Genomic DNA, 25,412 nt, shown 5'->3' with positions numbered 1-25,412 from the left:
ATGTGTTCCTTATCAGATTTTACGTTAGTGTTTATTTTTAGGAGAAATTAATTGCTATATCAAGTCGTTTCAGTGATAATATAAAGACTCTGTTACTAGAGTTTATGCACACAGCTCGTAATATACACACGTGCATATATACATATAACTTAATGTATGTGATATATTAATATATATATATATTTTTTGTTAATTACACAGACAGCGATGTAAGAGCTTAGGAATAACACCAAAATATAAAAAATTTACAGATACATAAATATTTGAAAATATAATAGTCATATATGGTAGAAGAACTATATAGATGTATAAAAATTTATTTTCATCTGAAAAGGTATATGTTGAAGACGTCCTACTTACAGATTAACAGCGTTGTTAAAAAGTTATATAAAAATATTAAAAGTCTAAATCCTCCGAAAAGGCAAATAAAGAAATATGTAAACATCCATATGAAAGTAAAAGTTTCCAAAATTTAGATGGAGGTACTCCAATTTCAAGAATTGAGTGGTTATACACTGACGGTCGTTTCAAGGTTACAGCATTCTATGCAAATAAAGGATTTTCCTATCCAAATTATAGACACTACCTCCTTCGTCATGGAGAACGTTTTAGTTAAGGATTCACATCTCATAGACTGTCATAATATGTACGTGTGTGTTTAGTTTTATAAAGAGCTGTACGTGTTAGCAGGGAGAGGGAATACTATAGCAAGAATTATGGGAAGTAAATTTAGAAAATATGATAGATTACAAGCAAGTAATTATTCACGAAGCGAAAGGTGAAAGGGTGCGACTATAAATATTAGGTGGAATGTAACTAATTATAGAGTTAAATTATTCTATCCAGACTGACCAAAATGCTTAAATGTTGAATAGTATCTATGATTACAAGAGTACATAACATCCGGGAACTTATTCAATAATGTAGAGTTATATTAACGGAGAATATTTATAGATTCTTTAATACATAATTTACATACACGCTTAATTGCATTACACCGAGGGGCTTCTACTATTATTGAAAAATATAATGAATATTATATATTCATTATCTTAAGTTCGTGCATATATGTCGCAAGCGTTGTTATGAATTTCTATTTTAAGTTAGTAAAAGAATTCATATGAGACCTATAGTGACGCTTAAAATCAATAGTAATTCCTAAATGAACCTTTACCCTCTATGTGGAAAGAATCTCTCCACAGCCCTTACAAACTACATTGCTGCGCAGACATTCCAGCAAGTGGGCATGAGTCCGGGATGCGACAATTACATATCTTTCTTTTAACAGATATCAGAGTGCCCTCAACTGGGAGGAGGTATATCGTTTTTGTTATAACTAGTATGGGTTTTTGAGTTATGGGGTGCAATACAAGTATTTGGGTGGTTAGACGTCTGACATCTAAGTTTGGATCTACTAATCTATAATTTTTGAAGTTACCTGAATTCTCCCTTTATAATATAAATGAATATACGTATATTTAAAATAATACACACAGAGTATATATATATATATATATATATATATATATATATATATATATATATATGGGGGGGGGCGCAATGGCCCAATGGTTAGGGCAGCGGACTCGCGGACGTAGGATCGCTGTTTCGATTCACAGACCGGACGTTGTGAGTGTTTATTGAGCGCGAAAACACCTAAAGCTCCACAAGGCTCAGGCAGGGGGGGAGGTGATTCCTGCTGTACTCTTTCACCACAACTTTCTCTCACTCTTTCTTCTATATATATATATAGTGCACAATGTTATTTGCTACAAGTGGTGGGCTTAAAACCCGATAACAGACAGTCTAGTAATGGAGAAGGCTACACTTCAAAATCACTGTCGTTCTAAATGTTAATATATACAGGGCGCTCATGTACCCTGTATATATCTCGTTAAATCTCTTTTTTTTTCAAGAACAGCTTGATTTATTAAAGAACAGTCAACTCCGTTGGAGAGTATAAAGATTAAAATTGTAGTGGGAAAAAAATAGTTGGCATGCTGTCCCCGCATTGAGCTGAAAACTTGCGATGAATTTCAGGTCTTGACACTCATTTAGACCTGAGGAGTGAGAAAGTTAGAACTAAAGCGTGTGTAGTTCGAATGCATGCTAAAATTATCGAAAGCTCTGAACCCTTCAGAAATAGAAGGCTACGATGAAAACTACCTGCATCAGAGAAACGTCTCCCGAAACTCGCATAATGAAAAGTTCTGTTTAAGTAAACCAACTCAGAAATATACGTGCACACATTTGAGGAACAGTTTTACGAAATTAGGACGCATCACAGTCACTAAATTAAAACCTCAGAAATACATTGGGCATTTAAAAGTGCTTCTCATTGGATTTTCTTTGATCATCATCTCTTTTAGTTTTCCATTTTTCCGATTCTCTCATTTTTTTATTGTAACGTTTCACCTTTACGTAACTGCCATCACGCTCTTCACTTTAAAATGTCATCAACCACGAGACAGTCAAGAGAAAACAGCCCACACTTATCGCCTTCACAGAAGCAAACAAATTGAACACATTTTTATTCTGGAAATACTCTGATATAAATTATATTACACATGACAATATGCAACATGAATAAGTGCATTGTCACAAACCGTTGGGTTGTTAGCTAGAGTATGTTCGTATTGATTTATAACTAAATATACATGCACGCAAGTGCGAGCGAGCGAGAGATATTGTGTGTGTGTGTGTGTGTGTAGAAATTTCAAAATACACCTGAATTGATATAAAATTTGTGACTGGCAAATCGACATTCTTTTATATGACATCAACATTTAAAAATGCTCTTAAAACAATAAGTAAAAGTGCTCTGAAAATGCTTTTCAGCAAGAACATCAGCCATAATGATATATCAGTATTGAAACGAATAATAAATACTATACTTTAGACGAAGTAACTGGAAAAGAAATTACAAACCACAAATCAACTTTAGCACTAGCATTATGCAATTGAAATATATGTTCTATTACATTGACACTCGTTTAACAAATGAAACCTTGAAAATAAAATGATTAAATGACTTTAGAAGCTGTAAATTTTAAAATATTTCCCAAATATTTAACTTCTTTCATCCATCTTCTCCGCCCACTAATCTTATGATTGTTGTGGAAGAATCCTCCGACAACTCCTTCATGAGGTCCTATCAAAAGCAAAGTTCGTTAGATTTTATGGAAGCAATCCAAGCGTGACCAACAGGGGCTATGTTATCCAACTGCCACATTTTTGTTCTGCCGGTTGGCTTGGTTTTAAGTATCCGTCTTTGGATTCTTTTCTACAACATTCTAATCACTTGTCAGTAGCGCTGGAGCTGCGACTCCCCAATGCGTTGAAGCAGCAGCACGACGTGGAGAAAGTTCCAGATCACCGCGATACGCCACACTATCGAGTGACGTTTTTCCAAAGATCCTTCGGAGGAACACATTTCAGCCACTTGTTATCATAATCATACTCTTACGGTCAACATCCAACATTCAGGACTAAAGTAAATTTGGCCTTTCTGCTAACGTCTCCACTTCTAAGATTACAATACAGAAGGCGGCGAGCTGGCAGAATTGTTAGCACGCCGGGCGAAATGCGTAGCCGTATTTCGTCTGCCGTTACGTTCTGAGTTCAAATTCCGCCGAGGTCGATTTAGCCTATCATCCTTTCGGGGTCGATAAATTAAGTACCAGTCACGCACTGGGGTAGATGTAATCGACTTAATCTGTTTGTCTGTCCTTGTTTGTCCCCTCTATGTTTAGCTCCTTGTGAGTAATAAAGAAACTTATTACAATGCAGAAGCTAGCGCATTTTTTTGTCACCACCTATAATCATAGCATCCAATTCAGTCTCCTGCCTCTTATCACATGTGGTAACTGAATTGAAGTACTTAGGGCTGCTGTTCAACATCATGTGATGCAAATTCAAGTTCCACTTTTAAGTTGGACTTTGGTTGACTGTTGAAATATTCAAGATTTCTACAAAGGATGTTTAAAAATTTTAGATTTCAAAAAAATTAATGCATGCAAAACTGAATTCTGGAAGAAAACACATTTATAACCCTCATACTGAAATGAAACCACGTTTGCTGAAGAATAAATAAAGACATAGTGAAGCAAATAATTTATGATGCATTCCTTTAATGTTAAACTTCAAAATTAAGAACATTATGCATACAAATGCATAAGAAAGATGAAATTCCCAATTGTAACATGGAAACATTGTGAAGCAATTATATTACAAAGTTTTACAAATGCTATTTCGAATGTTTAGCTACAAACTTTTCAGATGATAAGTGCTACCCTCGTCATCCAAAAATATTAAACTTGGCAAGCTTCCAAGTCATACTGAACGATAGTATCTATGAACATGTCAGCGCTAACTGCTTGTTTTGTCAATGCTGTCATTTAAATAACAAGAACCACATCGAATGAATAGACATTTGATGCTTAAGTTTATTTAAGAAGCTCTGTTGAATCTAAATATGAGTTATTAAAGAAATCTATTATTTTGAATGGATTATATCTTACAACAAGCTTATACATTTTCCCCCGTCTGGGTATATATCTTTCCTTCCTCATGTCACGCAATATTCAAAATCTAAGGAAATAAAAAAATATTTTCTAGAATACCATTGAATGTACGTAGTCCTGAGTTTTGAAGAACGGGGAAATGACATGACATTTGCAGGGCCTTGGAGCTCAGGGGGATTAGTGTCGTTGGTATTTCATTGAAATAGATGTAAGTCAACGCCTGCAATATATACAGTGGCATGTAGAATACTCTAGGTATCCTATGATCTAGATAGAAAGGAAAGTATAGAATAGTTTGTACGGAACTGAGAGGATGCATTAGTGAAGGAAGTACAATACATCAATCTCCGAGGAATTGAAGGCATTACGGTAGGAACCAGCACATTTGAAGAGATTCAGACAACCCATTCATTAGACTTTTGGGGTTTTGATTTGTTGTAAGCTGAGTAAGGACGGACGTACGTATAAGGATATTTTCTGTTGGGTCAGGAGTGAAACACGCTTGTTATTAGAAACAGTTGGATTAAAACTAGCAAAGTTTCGACCAGGTGGCTAATTTGAGGAACCCTAATGATAGACGGAAGAGAGTACTGTGTAGTATGTGATTGCAAGGAGTTAGTTGCAAGGAGGTTAAATTGGTTAACTCAAAAAACTGTGAAGATAGTGGCGGCTTAGCCGTAAGGTTTTCAGATGAGACAGAGAGCAACTGTATAGTGGGTGCCTATTTGTGTAAAGAAATTAAAGGTAGCAAAACTTTCGGTTTCTACAATGGCATAAGTATAGGATGGGTGTGCGAAGCGTATGAAGACGTGAGCATTGAAGCAAATGAAGACGATGGCATCTGGCACGGTGTTAGTGAGATATATGACCTCAATTCAAGAGGAGATATGGTAAAGGTGCTGCTGGTGGATCGAACATTTCGGAGATGGAAACAAGAAGCAGATGTATTTGGAGGTATGACGTGACGTAGAGGTTTGGGCAGCCTGGATAAGTGGATGTTGTTTTTGTTGAAAGTAAGGAGGAAAGTGTGCACACTGGACAGCGGAAATAAATTGTATAGAGAGGGTTTGAGAAATGTGTCTTTCGCGGAGGAGTTATATATATATATATATATATATATATATATATATATATATATATATATATATATATATATATATATAGATAGATAGATAGATAGATAGATAGATAGATAGATAGATAGATAGATAGATAGATAGATATGATAGATCGTTAGCCATTACACACAATTCTTTTTCTATTCCTGAGCGTTATCCTAATACATCTATTTGTTTTGTACACCACCTGTCTTCGTCTTTTGTTTTTTCGTAAACTCTCCCTATATATATATATATATATATATATATATACATACACAAACACACAGAGAAGATGACCGGCCTATTCCGAATGACTTTCATGCATGCATCCGTAGGTCACTTGGTGTTGTTGATCAAGGCGGCAGAGCATGCTTATCAAAATTATGTTAATAAAGAAACTCTTTATACAAGGCTGATAAGGAACACTTTATGCTTTCATATAACAACCAAACCATAATGACCTATCATTCAAAACGAAGTCTACGTTGGTTAATATAGATCCTGATTATATAAAAAGCCGATATTGTCATAGATCTGCCTTTCTTAGGGTTGACCGAAAGCCAAATAACAACAGAATGTAGATAGTCACTTAGAGGGTGTCGTATAAGTAGATATTCTTGACAGTATGACGCCACGAAATCTCATTTATTCTCATTTTAATTCCGCCTTCATTTTTCATTTGGCTTTTAGAAATTGTCTTTTATATATCGATACCATCATTCAACAATTAATTAAAATTGGTTGCAGCAATATATCCTGTCAATAAAGTGATTCCGCAATTCGAAACTCAATTAAAAACATGATGGAGAGAAATAGCAACCATAGCATTTAGAATAGCCGTTTACTCATACATCTACAGACAAAGACTGCAGAAATTGAATACTACATCATTAAGTGCTTTTTGTGATCATTTCAGTCGGCGAACATTGTTCGAGAAAGCGTCAGATTATTTTTTATGTTCATTTACAAACCAAATCTTATTGTTCGCCATGATTTCTTAATCGAATTCTTCCCAATAAAATTCGACTTAGACATCTATTTGCGGTAATGAAATTTTTGTATAAGATTTGCATGTATTGTTCGAGGAAATATTGTCGACCTAATATTTACAGCATTTTGGTTTTTACTTAACGACTCATAGACAACAAGTCATTCTGTTACCAACATCTAAACCACAATTTCTGAATCACGAACAAAAGTGTAATATTCCTATGAATAGTTAAAGTGTAGCCATTATATAAATAATATCAGGAACAAATTTTTACTTTCTCCTTTTTGCCTCTGTTTCTTACATACATTATTGACAAAACACATGTAGTTGATTTATTTATTTCTTAGGTTCATTTAAACTATAACTATGCCCAAGTTATAACACCCTCTACATGAAAACCGAATGAGGAAGCATCGATGCGTTTGCGAGACCTGCTAAATTTGCGGCTAAATCCATCCCCCATCCATCATCTCAATTACTGTCTTAGAATAAATACGTCGGCTAATCAGTGCCTGGATGCCTTAGAATGCTGAATGTTCGCTGAAATGTACCATTTCTAGTATAGATTGGGCTAACGTTTGTTTGTATTAACATGTATTAACCTGAGTTCTGGGGCCAAACTACAATGATATCCAGAGGGCCACACTTCGTTACATAGAAGAAGTGCATTTTGAAAACATTGACAAAGCTCATGGAAAAATTATTTATGTATATTAACTATCCAATTCTTGGGAAGTAGTTTTTGCAATGGTTTCCCAAGGCTCTTGATACTAACTTTTGTTGAAATAGAAATTGTTGTAAAGTGGGAGGCTCATTTTATATATGTACGTGTGTGTAAGTTTAAGCATATATGTCTATAAATTAAATTAATATAAACCAATTTATCCCAGATCATCAAGAATTTAAAACCAGCAACTACTAGCATACTTCTAATATTTCATGGATTAATGATAAACTGATTTAAATTAATTTAAATTAATTTATATTAATATGTGTGTGTGTGTTTTATTGAAAGCTGGAACTGGTCATAATTCCATAGATTTGGTCAGCTAAAGGAAAGCATTCCAAGAAGAGAGAGAGGGGGGAGAGAAATACGAGTGAGTGTCAAAACAAACGATGGTATTCATTACATTTGATATGATATACACACACACACACACACATATATATATATATATATATATATATATATATATATATATTTATTACGGATGTGTACTTGCATAGCAAGTGACCTGGTCTGAGATCATGTGCTGCAATGAAAATAATTGCAGCGTGGAAAGTGTTTATAAGCCGTTTTAGAAACTCACAAAAACCATTAGATTCACTTCAACATTTAAATTTAATTTGCCAAAATATTTTTGTCGCTTTGAGACTGCGACCTGTTCACTGATAAAATTCCGTTCTGCATCTGTTTTAACAATTTGACTCAATTCCATATGACTCTTGGGTGCATATGAGTGACCATCTCATCAGATATCGAGGAAAGATATTTAAGTAGATGAGTCCCTCCTATGACCCGACGAAACTGTAAGACGCATGGAGTTGAGTCACACTGTTGTTAAAATGAGTGCGTTTATGCTCGCGCACGCGCGTGTAAATTGAAGGTTCACATTAACTTTGAGTCTTAGGCTGTTTCTTTACTCTGACAAAAGGCAACTAACATGAAGGTTTATTTTATTACATCAATCTTTACCTTGCAACATTAAATTTAATACTGTTTTTACATATCTCTATATATATCAGAAAAATACAATATGCATATGTTTCTGTACACACACACACATATATATAAATATATAAATATATATATATATATATTTCAAAATGTAACCTCATGTGAATCGTTGGCGATTTTCTTACTCCGTCTTATTTTTCTATTGGAATTTTGTCTGTTTCAGAAGCGGAGCTCTGCTCGAAACGTTAAATCACCTTTATTTCCTTCCCTGAGCGTCTGCTAATACTTTACATGTACCACGTCCTCTCGTTATTGTTTTTTTTTGTGTTTGTTCTTTTTTTTTTGTTTGGATTTACTATATATATATATATACGTGCACACATATGCACACGCATAAATACACATACATAAAGGAAAATTTTGTCTAAGATGAACCTGGGCATACCGCTTTGCTTAAAAACTGATATAATCAAGCCGATTCATGTGAAAACCAAAGCTGAGTTTTGACTCTACAACACACGCGCGCGTACACACACTCAAATACACGCACACACACACACAAGCACATACATTCAATCCAACTCTTACTGTGTCTCACAAATATCCCATTGTTTTTCTACCGGATTCATCCGCTGCGGACTTGTACAAACGAAGACTGGTTGTCAAACGAAGGTACACGAACATATGCATTCACACGTCAATACATACAAAAACACAACAGGAGAGGCCCACACGAATACGCAGGCACACTCGTGCACGCATATTTGTAAATGCATGTATGTATCTCTGTGAGTGTTTATGTGTTTGTGACATTGTATGTCTGTGCATAATAAGTTTGTTAAACATTAGCTGAATGCATTCATTCAAAAACTCATTGTTGAATTTTATTACAACAATAATTTCATTCATATAGCACAACGGTAAACAATGCCTTACTTCACAAATATATGCGTGAGTCCGTGCATATTGCGTCTGAGTAAGTGTGTGTGCTAGTGTGTATGTGTGTGTGTGTGTGTGTGTGTGTGTGTGTGTGCGTGTGTGTGTACTAGAAATGATTTCTCTTTCTGTAACTTTGGTGGTGAAAATTCGTTAGAAATTCCTGAATGTCCTTCCTTTCACTAATTCTGTTATATGTTTTTATCGATTTATGAAACTGCAATTACTCTCGCTTTCTTTCCATTTTCCTTGTGTTGAGGAAAACGTGTAGGCGTATTTGAGAAGTAATATATTTAAGTGTGCAAAGCAGTATAGCTAAAATTTCTGTATAGGCTATACTGTATATCTGCCAATGTGTGGGCAGTTTGTAGATGTATGTTTACAAGTAGCCACTAATGACTTGTCTATTATTACCTTTTTTCTAACTTAACATAGTGTATTGCGGATGTTATATATTGTCCTCTAATTATCAAAACAATTTTTCCATTTCTAGATAAATGTAGATAGATTTTAGTCTAGAATTTGTGTTGTAGTACCTATAATAGGCCCGCATCAAACCATTAATATATAGCTCTCAGCATTCTGAATGAATTAGAAGCAATTATTGATGTAAGTCTAGATGCAGCACATTCTTGTGTGTTTACAACTATAACCCCTCCAATGTATGTATAGGTTTGTGAATGCTCAATGGCCCAGTGGTTAGGGCAGCGGACTCGCGGTCGTAGGATCGCGGTTTCGATTCCCAGACCGGCCGCTGTGAATGTTTATTGAGTGAAAATGCCTAAAGCTCCACGAGGCTGCTACAGGGGATGGTGACGAACCCACCTTGCACTACTCATTCAGCACAACTTTTTCTCACTCTTTCCTCCTGTTTCTGTTGTACCTGTATTTCAAAGGGTCAGCCTTGTCACACTCTGTGTCACGTTGAATCTCCCTGAGAACTACGTTAAGAGTACACTTGTCTGTGGAGTGCTCAGCCACTTGCACGTTAATTTTACGAGTAAGCTGTTCTGTTAATCAGATCAACTGGAACACTTGTCGTGGTAACCAACGGAGCAGCATAATAAGTTTATTTAATTGTCTGTTTGGCTACTAAAATATTTTTCGCACTGTATATCCCTATATGAAATTCTAGAATATTATAGTATGCCTTCTGTATTAACATTAATATTTAGCACAAGTAACAGAGTGGCTCAAGGAGCAAGAATTTTGTGAGTTGACACGAAACTCTCGGAGCTTAGACGATCGTAAAAAGAAGAATACAGTAGGTAACAGTCTTTAAAAAAGTAATTACTGGGATCACTTCATTCGACTAAAAATTCTTGAAGGCGGTGCCTCGGCATGGCCGCATCTAATGACTGAAACACATAAAGATAAACATGTTTGCGTATGTGTGTTGTGCTTTGCAGAATAAAAATTACACCTTACATTTATTAAATATCCATAATAAATACAATTCTAGTAAATAACGTATTTTTCATATATTTGCTGAAATAATTAATTTTGCTATTCAAGGAAGATTGTCTCGCGGAGATGTTTCTTAACAGGGAATGTGGAATATAGAAACATTTCAACGTTACAATATAAATGATAATGATTTAACATCTTTGCTTGCCATATGCATCAGCATTGACTTTCAATATTTAATTAATTTAGACTTTCAATCTGTAATATTTAGCTTTAAATGACTTGTAACTGTAACTTCTGCGGGCAAATAATTACTTCGATTACTGTGACAGAAGATGTCATCAATTATTTTCTCTCTCTGCAATATCAAATATTTTATATTGGTTCCAATATTTATTTTTCAATTGATCAATATTTACACTGCCAGCTGAATCGAAATTGTTAAACAAAAGATCAATTCTTTTCGCTTCAGATTGGCAGAAAATTACGAAGATTGCACTTAATGGCTTAAAACGTGTTAATGAGGAAAATGCACAAATGATAAAATATATGTGTAATGTCCTTATGTATGTATATATTCGACACATTTGCTCTTCAAATATTCCCAACATTTTGTTTTTTCTCTAACTTTTGAATATTACTTCTTCTCGTGGAGGTTAATACGTGAGGATTAATACCTGTTATAAAATATTTGGGTTTTGCAATTTATTTGCAATTTCATATATATATATATATATATATATATATATAATAGTGTACTGTTCAGAGATGCTAAGATCAATAACAAAAACACGCTATATTGTGACATAAATATGATTTAATAAACCCAATATATATTATGTGTGCTACTATTAATTCCATGCGATGAAAGCATGTTAGACATATATATTGAGCGTACGTGTGTGTTCGTGAAATAGCACTAATGGAACGAGGGTAAAAAGTCGCGGATGAGAGAGATAGACGTGAACAACATGAGAGATTACAGCAGGAAGACAAAAAGGTGACGCTAAAATAATAAATGATGTGTAAGTAAATTGCACGCCAAAAATAAAGAAAAGAAGTAGACTGATATTTCAAGTGAACCCTTATCAAAAGAGAGAAAGAGAGAAGCAAGAAAAAGGAACAAAAGAAAAGCTAGCAATTTGAAGCACGTGTGTATCTTCAACCGTATCTATCTATAAATATTTATGGGTGGAGTGTAGCTGTAGGATGAAGGGATACCGCTTTGGGATCATGTTTTCTGTTGTAGGAAAAGTGTATAAAACCATGCATAATATACGTCATCGTGAACAGAAATGCAAATTTGTATGAAACTTTGCTTAATGATAGAATTTTCAGAAACAGTGCCCGAAATATAGTTTCGTTAGTTTAAGAAATGCCTCATTAGATGTCCACAAGGAAGATAAATATTTCATTTGACGGCGAAGTGTATCAAAATTTTATAAACGTAGTGTTTTAGAATCTATAGTAAATTTAGTTACCGAATCACTGACCCTCAACAAATTTTATTTTCCATTAAATAAAGGTATATAGAATAAAATAGTATGATTATAATGCCACGAGTGAACCGACACTGATAGTTGTATTCTGTGATATAATAAAATTGCTTTCCAAATATTTGACAAAACATTAGTTTTCAACTGAAACAAAACCCCTGCCACAAGAGGTACAAATCTGCTGTATTCATTTTGCCGATTTCCAATTATTTAATAGTTTTCTTTAAATACAACAAATACTTTCCACAATACTATTGTCTGTGTTTTTCCCATAGCAATACGAAGACGATTTTAGCAAGTGATAGTTTGTTTGATCGTTCCAAATAATTCAGTTGAATTAAGTACATCTCTGATGTACGCAATGCTATACACCACAGTGAAAAATAAACAAAACGTGTGTTGTCACCCAAAATACAATAGATTATTCCAACAATGATTACGCAATATTTATATGTTACTATGTATATTATATATATTTGTACGAAGTATATATCATAACAATGAAATATTCCGTTTATATGAATTAAGTTTACGAAATATCGAAAGGTTGAACTAGTACAGAATGATTCAATCAAGATATGCTACATGAAAAAATATATTTTGCCGTTTCTAGAGTAATATAATGCTAAATGAATTTTAAGGTCACCGTTAAAATTATATTCGATTTTGTTTTATAGTCGTATTACAATATTTGTTAAACGGGGTATTATGAGATACAAACAAATATTAGAATGTTTTGATTTTGAATATTTGTAGTTCAGACTGGTATTTGTATGACCAAATATATGGCCATGATTGTTGTCTCCACGTCAAAACAAAAATAGTATAGATTCAGGTAATGTACCGATATATCACGAACATATTTCTATGGTATTGTAAATCTCAGGAAATCTTAAAGTGTGGTGTAGCGTAACACGGCGGTTATTCAAGTTTACAAGTGCTTCTGATAGTACAACACTGGGTCTTCTACATCAAGCATGTCAAACTGCAGAGTATCTGTGGGTTGCATTGCTCACATACCTGTTAATATGGGGGCCAACATATTTTAAACACACATTTGCAACGAAATTTTCCGTTATATAAAGACCTTTTAAGTGGCACATCACTAATTCTATTCTTGTTAGTTTAATATTAATCATTTTATTACTAAAATGTCTTTAGCTTTCACCATTTCTAACTCATAAGCTATGCCTCTCACGGGCCTTACTTGCATTTGAAAAGTCCTGCATGCGGCCTGCGAGCGGATTTTTGGTATGTCTCGTCTATATTGTAATACCAACTACATTCTCCTGAACTGAGACAGTGTACATTCGAAGATGATTTACATCAAAATAATCTCATATTTTAGCTGGGAACAACTGAAAGGAATTTCGAACGTAAAACACTACTCAAGTATTTGAATATCTCAACTGATATAGTTATTTTTGCCTAGCCATATTACTTAGCAGAGTAATCAGTGTTGCATAAATACTCAGCTTTACTTTTCGTACTTTCGAAGTTGAAGACAATAGTTTCAACACATGCAGACACGCACACAGATGTATGTGTATAGACGTATATATATGAACACTCTCACAAACACACATACACACACGCGCAAACATATATATATATATATTAATCGCATACAATAAGTTCGTGCTCTAAATATTTAATTTATACACAGCAATTTCAAGAGCTTCTATCTTCTATGTAAATGTACAAAATTTAAAAACTGTACAGTTTTTTATAAACATTAACTATAAGTCAAATATAAGTGCAACTCTCACGTTGCTTTTCCATACATACCATCACAAAAAGCAGCCCCACGCATTATAAAAGTTGTGTAACGAAAGATTCTTCCATGTATACGAGATCAATTTATTCGAATATATTTATGCGAGACGTGGAGTTATAATACCTACAGTAAAAAAAGGAGTATTTAGGTAATATTAAAAACGATGCGGACTAATATATTAGAAAACCCTTGGTATGAACCTATAAACGACTGTGATAATAAGCATTACATATGTTTTGATTAGAATACTTTAAATACAACAAAACAAACTCAAGTCATAGGTACCTACACTTAGTAGAACGATGGATGGACAGAAATAAAAACATAAATAATAAAAATAATAATATTTACAATATAGCCAGAATAAGATAAATTACGGTATGATCTATTTAAAAGTAGATTATCTCTGAAATACAGATGAAACTATACATGATTAAATATGACGCTTAATTTTTAGTGAGAACACTCTACTTAATAACAAAATGACTAGTTTTTTTCTTAGCTTTAACTATCACATCAGATAATGTCAATACGAATTTATATCATTCCTATTCATCTTATGTTATGTCAAAGACTATTGGTTGGTGTTGTCTTTATCTTTTATTAACATTTTTGTCTTTACTTATCAAAATAAGAAAATTTAAGAAATATACACAATTATCCAATTCTAGTCAGTTAATTCGAATTGAGTAAAAGAATTGAATTCGCATACTTAGACATCTAAATAGCTCATTGTTGTTTATCGGCTGCGTATTCAGACATATACATCATTTCGTATAGAGCCGATCGAAAATTGTTTCATTTTAAGAAATTTTAAATATGAATTGAAGAGGAAATGTGTTTCATTATCGATGCATTACATTAAAATGTCAGTTTTGTCAAAGATCTAATTAAATCAAAGTTACTATTCAGAAGAAATTTGCAAAATGTCATGTTTAGTTTAGTGAAGAAATCGCAGCTTTAGCGATCAACTCGTTTTTCCCGCGAATGAACTAGAGGCAATCAGTAAATTGCAGCGATCAGAATCAGTCAGGGGTGGGGGACATGTATGTGTATGGTGTGTGTGTACGTGCGTGTGTGTGTATGTATACGTGTGTGTGTGTGTATGAGAGAGAGAGAAAGTGAGATTGTTTAGCTGGGGGATTTTGTGCGACTGCTCTATCATTATATGATGTAGAACAAAATTTCCTACCCATCAAACTGTAGCGTCTTGAGAAAGAAAGGTCATATTCTCAGACATAACTAGCAGAGCACGATGGTCACGGCTGGATCGCTGTTTGATCAAATGCTCTATCACAGCTGAATAAGAGCTGAGCAACAATAACTTATTTTAGCTGAAAACATTTTTCAGTATATTATTATTTACTGATTTAAATTCACATCTTCATAGCGAGATTGTCAAAAATGGAATCAAGAAAGAATATACATGCTCTCATGCTAAAATATCGACTCACGATCGGAAACATTTTGATAAATGATATAAATTAAATAGGAATATATTATCTCTAAAATATTTACTTCAGAAGAAGACATATCATAAAGCACAATAATCTCGAAACTGCAGTCCATGCGTATCACTTAGGTTTTCGAGAGGGGATGACCTCCCTTTGCGAATATCATAAAGGGTACAGGATTGTGTCTAAAGCCAGCTGGAGACGATGATCTCCTGGGGCTAAAAAGCTACAGTATAACACCCACCCCTAGTGGTTAGCCATATTGAGATGGCTAGTATACTTTATGTTGACACTTAAGATACGAAACTGAAACTCTTATGCAGATGATATTACAATTCAAACCTCCCTATCATTCCAAAACTATGTTTTAGCAATTTCCAACCTAAGGTCCACGCTTAAAATATACTGACTCAAAAAGACTGCGAAAGCATTTTAAAGTATTAATATACAAATATTGTCTCTTTCGCAAACAACACAGCACAAACTACAGATATGAAGAAAACCTCTCTCACCACACCGCAACTAATAGTGAAAATCACTCAATTAGAGCCCTCACAATCAGCTCAGTTATTGTGTTTTACTATCACTGAAGAAATCTGGCGAAAGCAAATACTTAACATAGCTAGGACCTCATCCCATTACCGGTCAACCTCTTCAGGGCTAAATGATATTTCTGTTCCGACAATTATATTCTACATGGCTGAGCTGAGGGCTAAAATTAGTACGTATGTCTGCATATGTATGCATGGGAGTGCATGCCATTCTGCTTGTGTTTCTCTCTGTGTGTCTTTGTCTGTGTACATATGTGTAGGTTAGTGTGTGCATGAGATTGTGTATGATAGTGTGCATGTACGAGTGTGTCGGCATGTATGTTCATGTGTGTGCATATGTATATGTGTTTCTATATGCCCGTGTGTGTGTGTATGTGTGTGCATGTTTGTTTGTATGCATATGTATGTGAGATTGTGTTTGTGTCCCTGTATGTGTGTTTGTGAGTGTGTGACGGATAGAAAGAGAGAGATTAACTTTTTACACAGAATTATATTCGTTAATACCAGCAACAGAGTTAAACAACAGAAACAATAACAAAGGACCAAATTATCAAAGCAAACTATCATTTTCACGCCTTGTTTCGTGCCAAATCAAAAACCGATAATGACCACATCCTGAAAATTGCCGCTCTTCTGAGTTGTTCAGAACCCCTCACAGATACACTCCAGCCTCTTGTCCACAGATGCTGTCTCTCCTCTCACTGATGTTTCTATGTATACTACGCGTATATTGGCACCTGCTCCTCGGATCTGGATAGGCACATGTTATCTCTAACCAAACACCTTCATCTCACTCACCTCTCCTAACATCTTCCTCGCTATATCTAACATTTCAGGGTCCGCATTAATCAATCTAATAATTCTTCCTTCTCAGAATATCCACCTCTTGGAATTTCCTCCCTGTTCATGTATTTCCAACAGCTATTTATTTAGAAGACGCCTGGGGGAAATGAATGGCTTCTAACTCACCGGTCATGGAGGGCCTGTGCAAGCTATGGCCTCTGCCTTGTTCTCCACGCTAGCCAAGTCTCATCCCGCAAATGAGTAAAATAAACTATATTAACCAACAGTTTCAATAAGTATAAATATCCTGCTCATGAACCCGTGTTGTCTATTACTATATGTGGCAGCACAGAGCAAATAGCAACATTGTATTCGGTAGACGAGCCGGTGAATGTCTTGAAATATTAATGGACTTGGGATCATTAGCTTTCCAAAATAGACCTGCTGTTATACAACAGATATTTTCGGTGTAGCTGCATTGTGTCGGTACTCAGGGAACTCTAAAATTATCCTGCTTTCTCCAATTTAACCATTTTATTATATTCGATAAACACGAACACCTCGTAGATGTTCCTAATTAATGAGTCATAAAACGAACCTCTATTCTCATTCCTAAATCCTTCTGTATGTTGAGATACTTTATTTCTGTTAGTGATCTTAATGGCTCACTAACTGTGCGCAATGAATATGGTACATTACCGAGTGGGAGTGAATAATAATCTAAGGTATGAGTTTGGAACATTTAAGAATAAGTAGTGGAAACTGATTCCGCTGTAAGTAATTGAATTCTTTCGTTTTCTGTTATTTATCTATTACTTTATTTTATCTATATTTAATTTATGAATTATGCATCTGGTGCTGTTTCTCTCCGATGAGAGAGAATTATGTATACTTTACAGGAATGTTGTTACGCCTAAGTTTATCGGTCGATTTTCTACAAGTATAGAATATTAACATAATATACACGCACAACTGTATTTGTGTTTTGTAATGTGCATAACAACGTGCACTCACATACAAACACACACACATATACAAACAGGATGTTCTATTCCAAATACATATATACATATATATACATACACACACACGTGTGTGTGTGTGTGTGTGTACATATCATATATATGTACTTGAGTGTGTGTGAGTCTATCTATCTAATTTTACATTGAAATTATTTACATTTGTTTTTTTTTATATCATATATATATATATATATATATATATATATATATATATACACTCACACACTATGTATATTATATCTCCCGATTTCTATTTCTTTGCAGTCTGTGGTCACATGGAAAATGGTTCTTTTGTCCTATTTGGTGTAATAGACAGTTCATCAGTTGAAGTAGTCGAATCCTACAGTAGACGATTCCGTATGCCCTTCGTCTCTCCAGGTCTTTCCTTTACTGTTGACCCAGAGCAACCAAACTTCGAAATTTACTTGCGTCCTGATCATACAAATGCAGTGATAGACATGGTGAAATTCTACGGTTGGAGAAGAGTACATTATTTGTACGACTCAAACGAAGGTAAATATTTACACATAATTATTTGCATAGTTACTGTTGCCTAATGTTTTTGAACATTCAATAACGCCAATGGCAAAAAATGTACTGTGTATTTTTTTATTGTAATATTTTGTATCTTTTGTGAGTCTAAATATTTTAATTGCGATTCTTAGTAACATTGCAGCATAAATCAGCCAGCTTGCTATTTGTAATTATGCAAGAGTATATACAGTTGTTCTAATTATTATAAACATCCAATATTAGCATTAATGCGAGAGATCTTGGAATGTATAAAGCATGCTGTAGTATGTTCAGTTATTTCCAATCATTTCTGTCCCCGTTGGAAACTACGCAAGTTTTAATAGCTATCTATTTTTGTTACTATTTTGGGTTGTTCCAAACTTTCACATATTAAAATCACAAAGAAACATATTTTTTCAATCATTCAAGCTACTCCAACCTTCTCGAGAAACCACTAGTCCTCTTCAAAGATCATATAAAACATGCAATCGCTTATTGCTTCCATATCTGGAGTGTTGCTTCTACATCACACAAGCATCTTATAACGAAATCAAAGAAAGTCCACTTGACTGACTTCAAAAGAAGGCAACCACAAAACCCTCTAGTTTAAGCTCCACTGACATTTGTGATGGTTTTTTATTTTTAAATTCTAGTGCTGTAAACGTTGCTTCTCGGAACTGGCTAGTTTCAAACTACTATCACTCAAGTGTTATAGATATACCGATAACAAATTTTCATGTTAATTGTATTGAGTCAAAACAGCACTTTTCTTGATGTCTTGCCTTGCACTAATTCTCGGTGTAGACGTCTATTAGACTCACTTTAGATAAATGTAACGGTATTAGTAACAACAATCTGGAACCACCTGAGAATTTCATTGCTCTCAGCCTTCAAGAGGACCACATTCACGAAGTAATACAAAGTGTTGCCTGTCAACAAAAATAACTTCATAGTGTGCTCAAATATAATTTTGTAGAGTTGTAGTTTTGCATCATTAAATAATGTCATTAACTTTCGCTTTACCAACGATACAGTATTTCTATATCATTTATATGACATTATAGGGGTTAGGGTATTTGGTTCACTATCGTAATGTCAGAAGGTTTTTGAGTTCAATTCCAAGCGGAATGAAAAAATGAACTGGGAAAGACAAAAATGAATTCTAACTGCATTTCAACGGGCCAGCCTTGCCACATTCCGCTAAAACTTCCCGAGAACTACATTAAAAGTAAGCATATCAATGGCGTGCTCACTTTCACGTTAATTTCACGAGCAGGCTGTTTCATGCCTTAGATAAACTGGAAACTTTGTCGTTGTAACCGACGGAATACCAGTTTAATTCTTGACATTACATTTTCTTTGTTAGGACAGAATTATAGTGTGATGCTTCTAATAGTATTCTCAATAATAGATGTGAAAGGCATTTTCTCCCAATGTCTGTATTAATCTTTCAATAAAATTAATGATATAAATCGCTTTAAACTTAAATATTCTGTGTTATTGTATGTTATTCTATCAACAGCATTCGCAGGTGCAGGTCAGAGGCAATTTTATATATTTCTACAGGTTTTAAGTAATTTTTAGCTTTTCAAATATACGTATAATCCAATGCCATACGAGGTAAACGAAATGAAATATAGAAACGAGCAAATAGTTTTTCCACAGAGATATACGCACCCGCTGACATTTACATATTTTTCACTGCATATTTCCATTCAATCGGGCGAAGTTTTTCTTGGTAAGAATGTAACCAGCATTTGTTTATGCAATAGAATTAATGTACAATGCAGCCAGATCCGACACCGCTTAACGCGGAAGACAGTTTATAATTGATTACGGAGACATGAAGTTAATGTGCTTAATGTCCATATAAAACATAGATAATTTGCTGCAGCATGTCAAACGCCGTATTCTTGATTTCATAGTTTGTAGAAATTTTGAAAGTAAAATCCACAACTAATCAATTATGCGTCTGAGAAAAAAAGAAATTCTGTTATCAACATTCAGTGAATCAGCGTACAAATGGAAGTTGTTACTAATCCATGGTTGGTTTTGACTTCAACTTAATCTATGATAAATGTTAACTCACACTTGGCCTTAATGCTGATAAATGCATGCATATGTATATGTACGTATATGTATGCCTCTAGGTATACTGATATGCATGTATATATATATATATATATATATATATATATATTATATATATATATATATATATATATATATTCATATGTATATATATATATATATTCATATGTATATATTCATATGTATATATTCATATATATGTACACACACGTATATGTATACATATATGTGTATGTATGTATGTATATACGTATGTGTGTATGTACATATATGTATTTATGTTAGTGTGTGTTTCCGTAAGTGAGAAAATATATTTTGTAACACATGCTGGTATATCTCAAATTAACAGGTCGATGTTAGTTATTGCAGTATAATTATTTACATAAATGTTAACAAGGAATCACGTGGTAACAGTATTCTAGAATACGATTGCAAATTTATGCCTTATCTTTGTTGAATATATCTTCAGTGATAGTTTTGAAAGATAGATTAATCCCAACCCCATTTCAAACCCATTAAGATGCAGATATAGTTAATTTAGTCTCTCAATACCATTACACCAGAAATTTGTTCAGTAAAGCAAGATTTTAAATAGATATTTAAATTGCATAAAGTAACTGCATCATCCATGCCTTGTTTTCATGTTTGTATCATTTCTAAGTAGATTAAATATGGAGGAATTAAGTACATTAACTAGATATAGAGAAATTAGAGTGTATAGATATAGGAATGTTAGCTTAATTCACTGAATTTAAGACTTAAAGAGTTTAAGCTTTTGAAACAGTACAATTAAACACATGGATATTTCTATCAGAGTTTCTATACAGTTCAACTATTTGAAATTTTCACAAATTCTCACATTTTAAATTAACAGCAAACGATATAACATGGCATACTTTTCTTCTTTTTTTTTGTTTTGGTGTATAATGTTAAACCAAAAGTCACAAGAAGATATTTAGTTACGTTTTGTAGTTCTAGATTTGTAATAAAGGTTGTGCATAATATGAAGCATTGTGGCAATATATATTTGCTAGATATTAGCTAGGTGGGATTAAACCATTGTCAATATGTTAAGTGATAGCATATTAGATATTAAAAGTCGAAATAAATTCAGAAAATTGAAGAAACCATATAATTTAACATCGATTATATTATGCATTTAAAATCCTAAATTTAGAATTCAGTGCTTGAGTAGAATTCAAATTAAATGAATTTCAGCTTCAAAAGCAGATAGAGCTCAGAAAATGCATATGTATGTGGAGTGAATATTTACAAAAGATAAAGAGATGCATTACTTCGAATCCAATATGTTTTGTTATATATACTCATTTAAACACATACTTGTATTAATTTTCTGTGTATATAGCTGCGCTTACATATTTATATTAGAAACTGCGAAACTAGAATTATGAAATTATAGATTCGATTATGAATTGAGAATTTCATTAGGGATTCTACCTTAGAAGTACAAGCTTTTATTCTTTTGCTAGTTTCAAATTCAGTATTTTGCAAATTGGCAAACAGTGATCAACGTTGCTATAACCAGCTCAATGCAGTAAGGGAATAGTGAATGTGAGAGAGCGACAGAGCAACCATCATTTCTGTTTTTACTGTTGGAATGAAGGTTCCATCTTGAATATTGGGCAGAATGTCCAAGTTTTGTATCTCTGCTAAATTCTATAAATCGCTTTCTCTTATACTTTGCTTTTTTGCAAATAAGTAGGACAATTTTTGTACTTACCAAGTATTTGAAAGTCAATTGCGATGCACCGGTGTACACTTCTATCTGACTGATAGATAGATAGATAGATAGATAGATAGATAGATAGATAGATAGATAGATAGATAGATAGATAGATAGATAGATAGATAGATAGATAGATAGAGAGAGAGAGAAACCAGACGGACAGACAAATTCAACCAACCATAATTTAAATAATGATGTTTACACTCAACTTGGATGTGCAAAAGATTCACGACTGAGTACCACCATTCGATTAAAGACACACACACGTGTATATATTGATGTGGAGGTTTGCATGAGTGTAACATTTATAACGAAAAGTCTGATTGTGAATTTCACTTGATAACATTGGTCAACAAATAATACGGGTTTTATTTGGAGTGGATTCACTAGACAATGCGTTAACCAAATCCACCTACAAGGCTTTGGTCGGCGTCGTAATACAGTATTAAAAACATTAAAATCTGCCACGGTTGGGAAGCGAAAATTTTAACCACATAACTACACACACACACACACATATATATATATATATATATATATATATATATATATATATATATGCGTATTTGTTTGTATGTACTCTACCAAGCGGGTGGCAGTTCATTCTTCTTTACCTCCAAGTTTTACATTTGGATATTCGTGAGGTGGCAGAAACGTTCAATATATCAGCCTGTGATTACATAAGCATCATTATCAGCGAACCTGAAGTACATATTACCAAGCTATAATCCGCTCCTGAATAATGGCACACCTGTACATTTTCGTTATTATTATTCTTTTTAGGAAAATGTAGCTGATTAATAACAAAGAAATAAATGTTGCATCACTGAAATGTTGATGACAACACAAATAATTGTTACTTAACGACCTTCGTAAATGTCGTTATGTAACGAATACACATATTATCTGAAAAGTTCGTATTATTCGACCTTCATAATCCTAGCTTTTTCATATTGTAGCTTAAACGTTTATTAACATTACTGAGTGTACTAATGATTATTGGTGTAAATGTATATTCATGATCATGGTGTGAAAGTTGCATGTATCCAAGTAGTTGTTGAATAATAATCTTCGTCTCACTGATTGAGGAAGACATGTTCACAGTTGCTGGGAAGCTAATCTCTATGACATTACATGACTTTTCTTTTTTGTCACAAATAGCTATACAAGACCTGTTACGATTGCACATAAAACTTATAATGCCATATTATATATGTGTTTGCATGCAGAGTTGTATATATATATATATTATATATATATATTATATATATATATATATACATATATATATATGTGTGTGTGTGTGTGTGTGTGTGTGTGTGTGTGTGTGTGTGTTTGTGTGTATAGAGTGTTAGGTGTGATGTACAGAATTGAATATTGAAAAAAAAGTCTTCAGAATTTTGGAAAGAACTTTTTTCATTATTATATCTTCATTTTCATATTAACACTTTCGTTCGTCTTTCAAACTTGTATTTCGAATTGTTTTTGACAAGTTCGAAAGACGAACTAAAGCGCTAAAATGAAAATGAAGATATAATAATAAAAAAAAAAGTTCTTTCCAAAATTCTGACGGTTTTTTTCAATATATACAAGAAGTTGCATTTCACATGTTCCATTTTCTAATAGGAATTACATTTTGGATTAGTATGGAAGAAATTTCCAATTGGACATTCTTCAGAAAGAGGATGAACATGCCAAATTTTTTTCCATCTTCCTCTTCTGATATATAATAACCCTGTAAACAACATTCCAAGAATTCCCAACTCAAATGTATATGACATATATTGCAATACAATATGTATAGAATATGATGTTTACATTCTTCTGCAGTCGTTGTCTTAATTTTAGTATACTCTAGCCTATTAGGTAACAGTTTAGATGTTGTGCCGAATGCACTAATTACCACAGAAACACTTCTCACCATTTTTGCGTTTCACATTCTCATTTCGCTGACTAGGCTCTAGTGCTTCTAAATTTTTTATTTTCTTTCATATTCAGTTTACTTTTACATAGGCGCAGGAGTGGCTGTGTGGTAAGTAGCTTGCTTACCAACCACATGATTCCAAGTTCATTTCCACTGCGTGACAGCTTGGGCAGGTGTCTTCTACTATAGCTTCGGGCCGACCAAAGCCTTGTGGGTGGATTTGGTAGACGGAAATATATGTATATATATATGTGTGTGTTTGTGTCCCCAACATCGCTTGACAACCGATGGTGGTGTGTTTTCGTCCAAGTAACTTTGCGGTTCGGCAAAAGACACCGATAGAATACATACTGTGTTTACAAAGAATAAGTCCTGGGGTCGATTTGCTCGACTAAAGGCGGTGCTCCAGCATGGCCACAGTTAAATGACTGAAACAAGTAAAAGAGTAAAGGAGTATTACTCTGTTCCTTTTCCTTCTATTTTTGTTTTTCCTCAGTCTCTCCTTGCTTCCTTCGCATGGCTATTTATGTATAAGAAAATGCAATAATATCCTGGAATCATCCTCTTCCCTCTCAGACTCTGCTTTTCTGTCACGCATCAGGCTTCCATAACGATGCAGCATCTATCGACACAATCATTATATCATGGTGTTTATTATTATTACTATTGATGCGGAGAAACTGTCAGGATCATTAGCACGCCGGACACAATGCTTAGCGCCATTTCTTTCGTCTTTACATTCTGGGTTCAAAGTCTGCCGAAGTCAATTTTGCCTTTCATCCATTCGGGGTCGACGAATTAGATACAATTCGAACACAGGGGTCGATGATATTGACTAGCATCCTCCCTCAACATTTCAGTCCTTGTGCCTATAGCAGTAACTTATGAACATGAGAATAGCAGCATATATAGGAGTAGGAGTGGCTGTGTGGTAAGTAGCTTGTTTACTCTATGTACTGCCTTTATGGCAAATGTTATGAAATAAAGTAGCTTGTTTACCAACCACATGGTTCCGGGTTCAGTCCCACTGCGTGGCACTTTGGGCAAGTGGGTCGACCAAAGCCTTGTGAGTGGATTTGGTAGATGGAAACTGAAAGAAGCCCGTCGTATATATATGTGTGTGTGTGTGTGTGTGTCTGTTTGTACCCTCAACATCGCTTGACAACCAATGCTGGTGTGTTTACGTCCCCGTAAAAGAGACCGATAGAATAAGTACTAGGCTTACAAAGAATAAATCTTGGGGTCGATTTGCTCGACTAAAGGCGGTGCTCCAGCATGGCCACAGTCAAATGACTGAAACAAGTAAAAGAGAGTAAAGAGTATATAACACTATATATATAGGTTATACGTTTGGAACACAGAAAACAATCATTTAAATCATAAAAAAAGAAAACAACTGTTGTTGCCGCAGCAAATGTA

General features: G+C 34.0%; 1 protein-coding gene across 1 annotated transcript in view; it reads left to right on the top strand.

Annotated features, from left to right (window-relative positions):
* LOC115216511 (glutamate receptor-like) overlaps positions 1–25,412 on the top strand; it is a 701,885-nt gene that overhangs the window by 449,164 nt on the left and 227,309 nt on the right. Inside the window, exon 3 of the mRNA XM_029785951.2 lies at positions 17,983–18,231. Within this exon, the coding sequence (XP_029641811.1) occupies positions 17,983–18,231 (249 nt within the window). The remainder of the gene's footprint in view (positions 1–17,982; positions 18,232–25,412) is intronic.

The sequence above is a fragment of the Octopus sinensis genome, linkage group LG1, assembly GCF_006345805.1.
Source record: "Octopus sinensis linkage group LG1, ASM634580v1, whole genome shotgun sequence".
In the NCBI taxonomy this organism is placed as follows: domain Eukaryota; kingdom Metazoa; phylum Mollusca; class Cephalopoda; order Octopoda; family Octopodidae; genus Octopus; species Octopus sinensis.
Note: the sequence above shows the minus strand (reverse complement) of the source record. Positions and strands in the feature narration are given on the sequence as shown.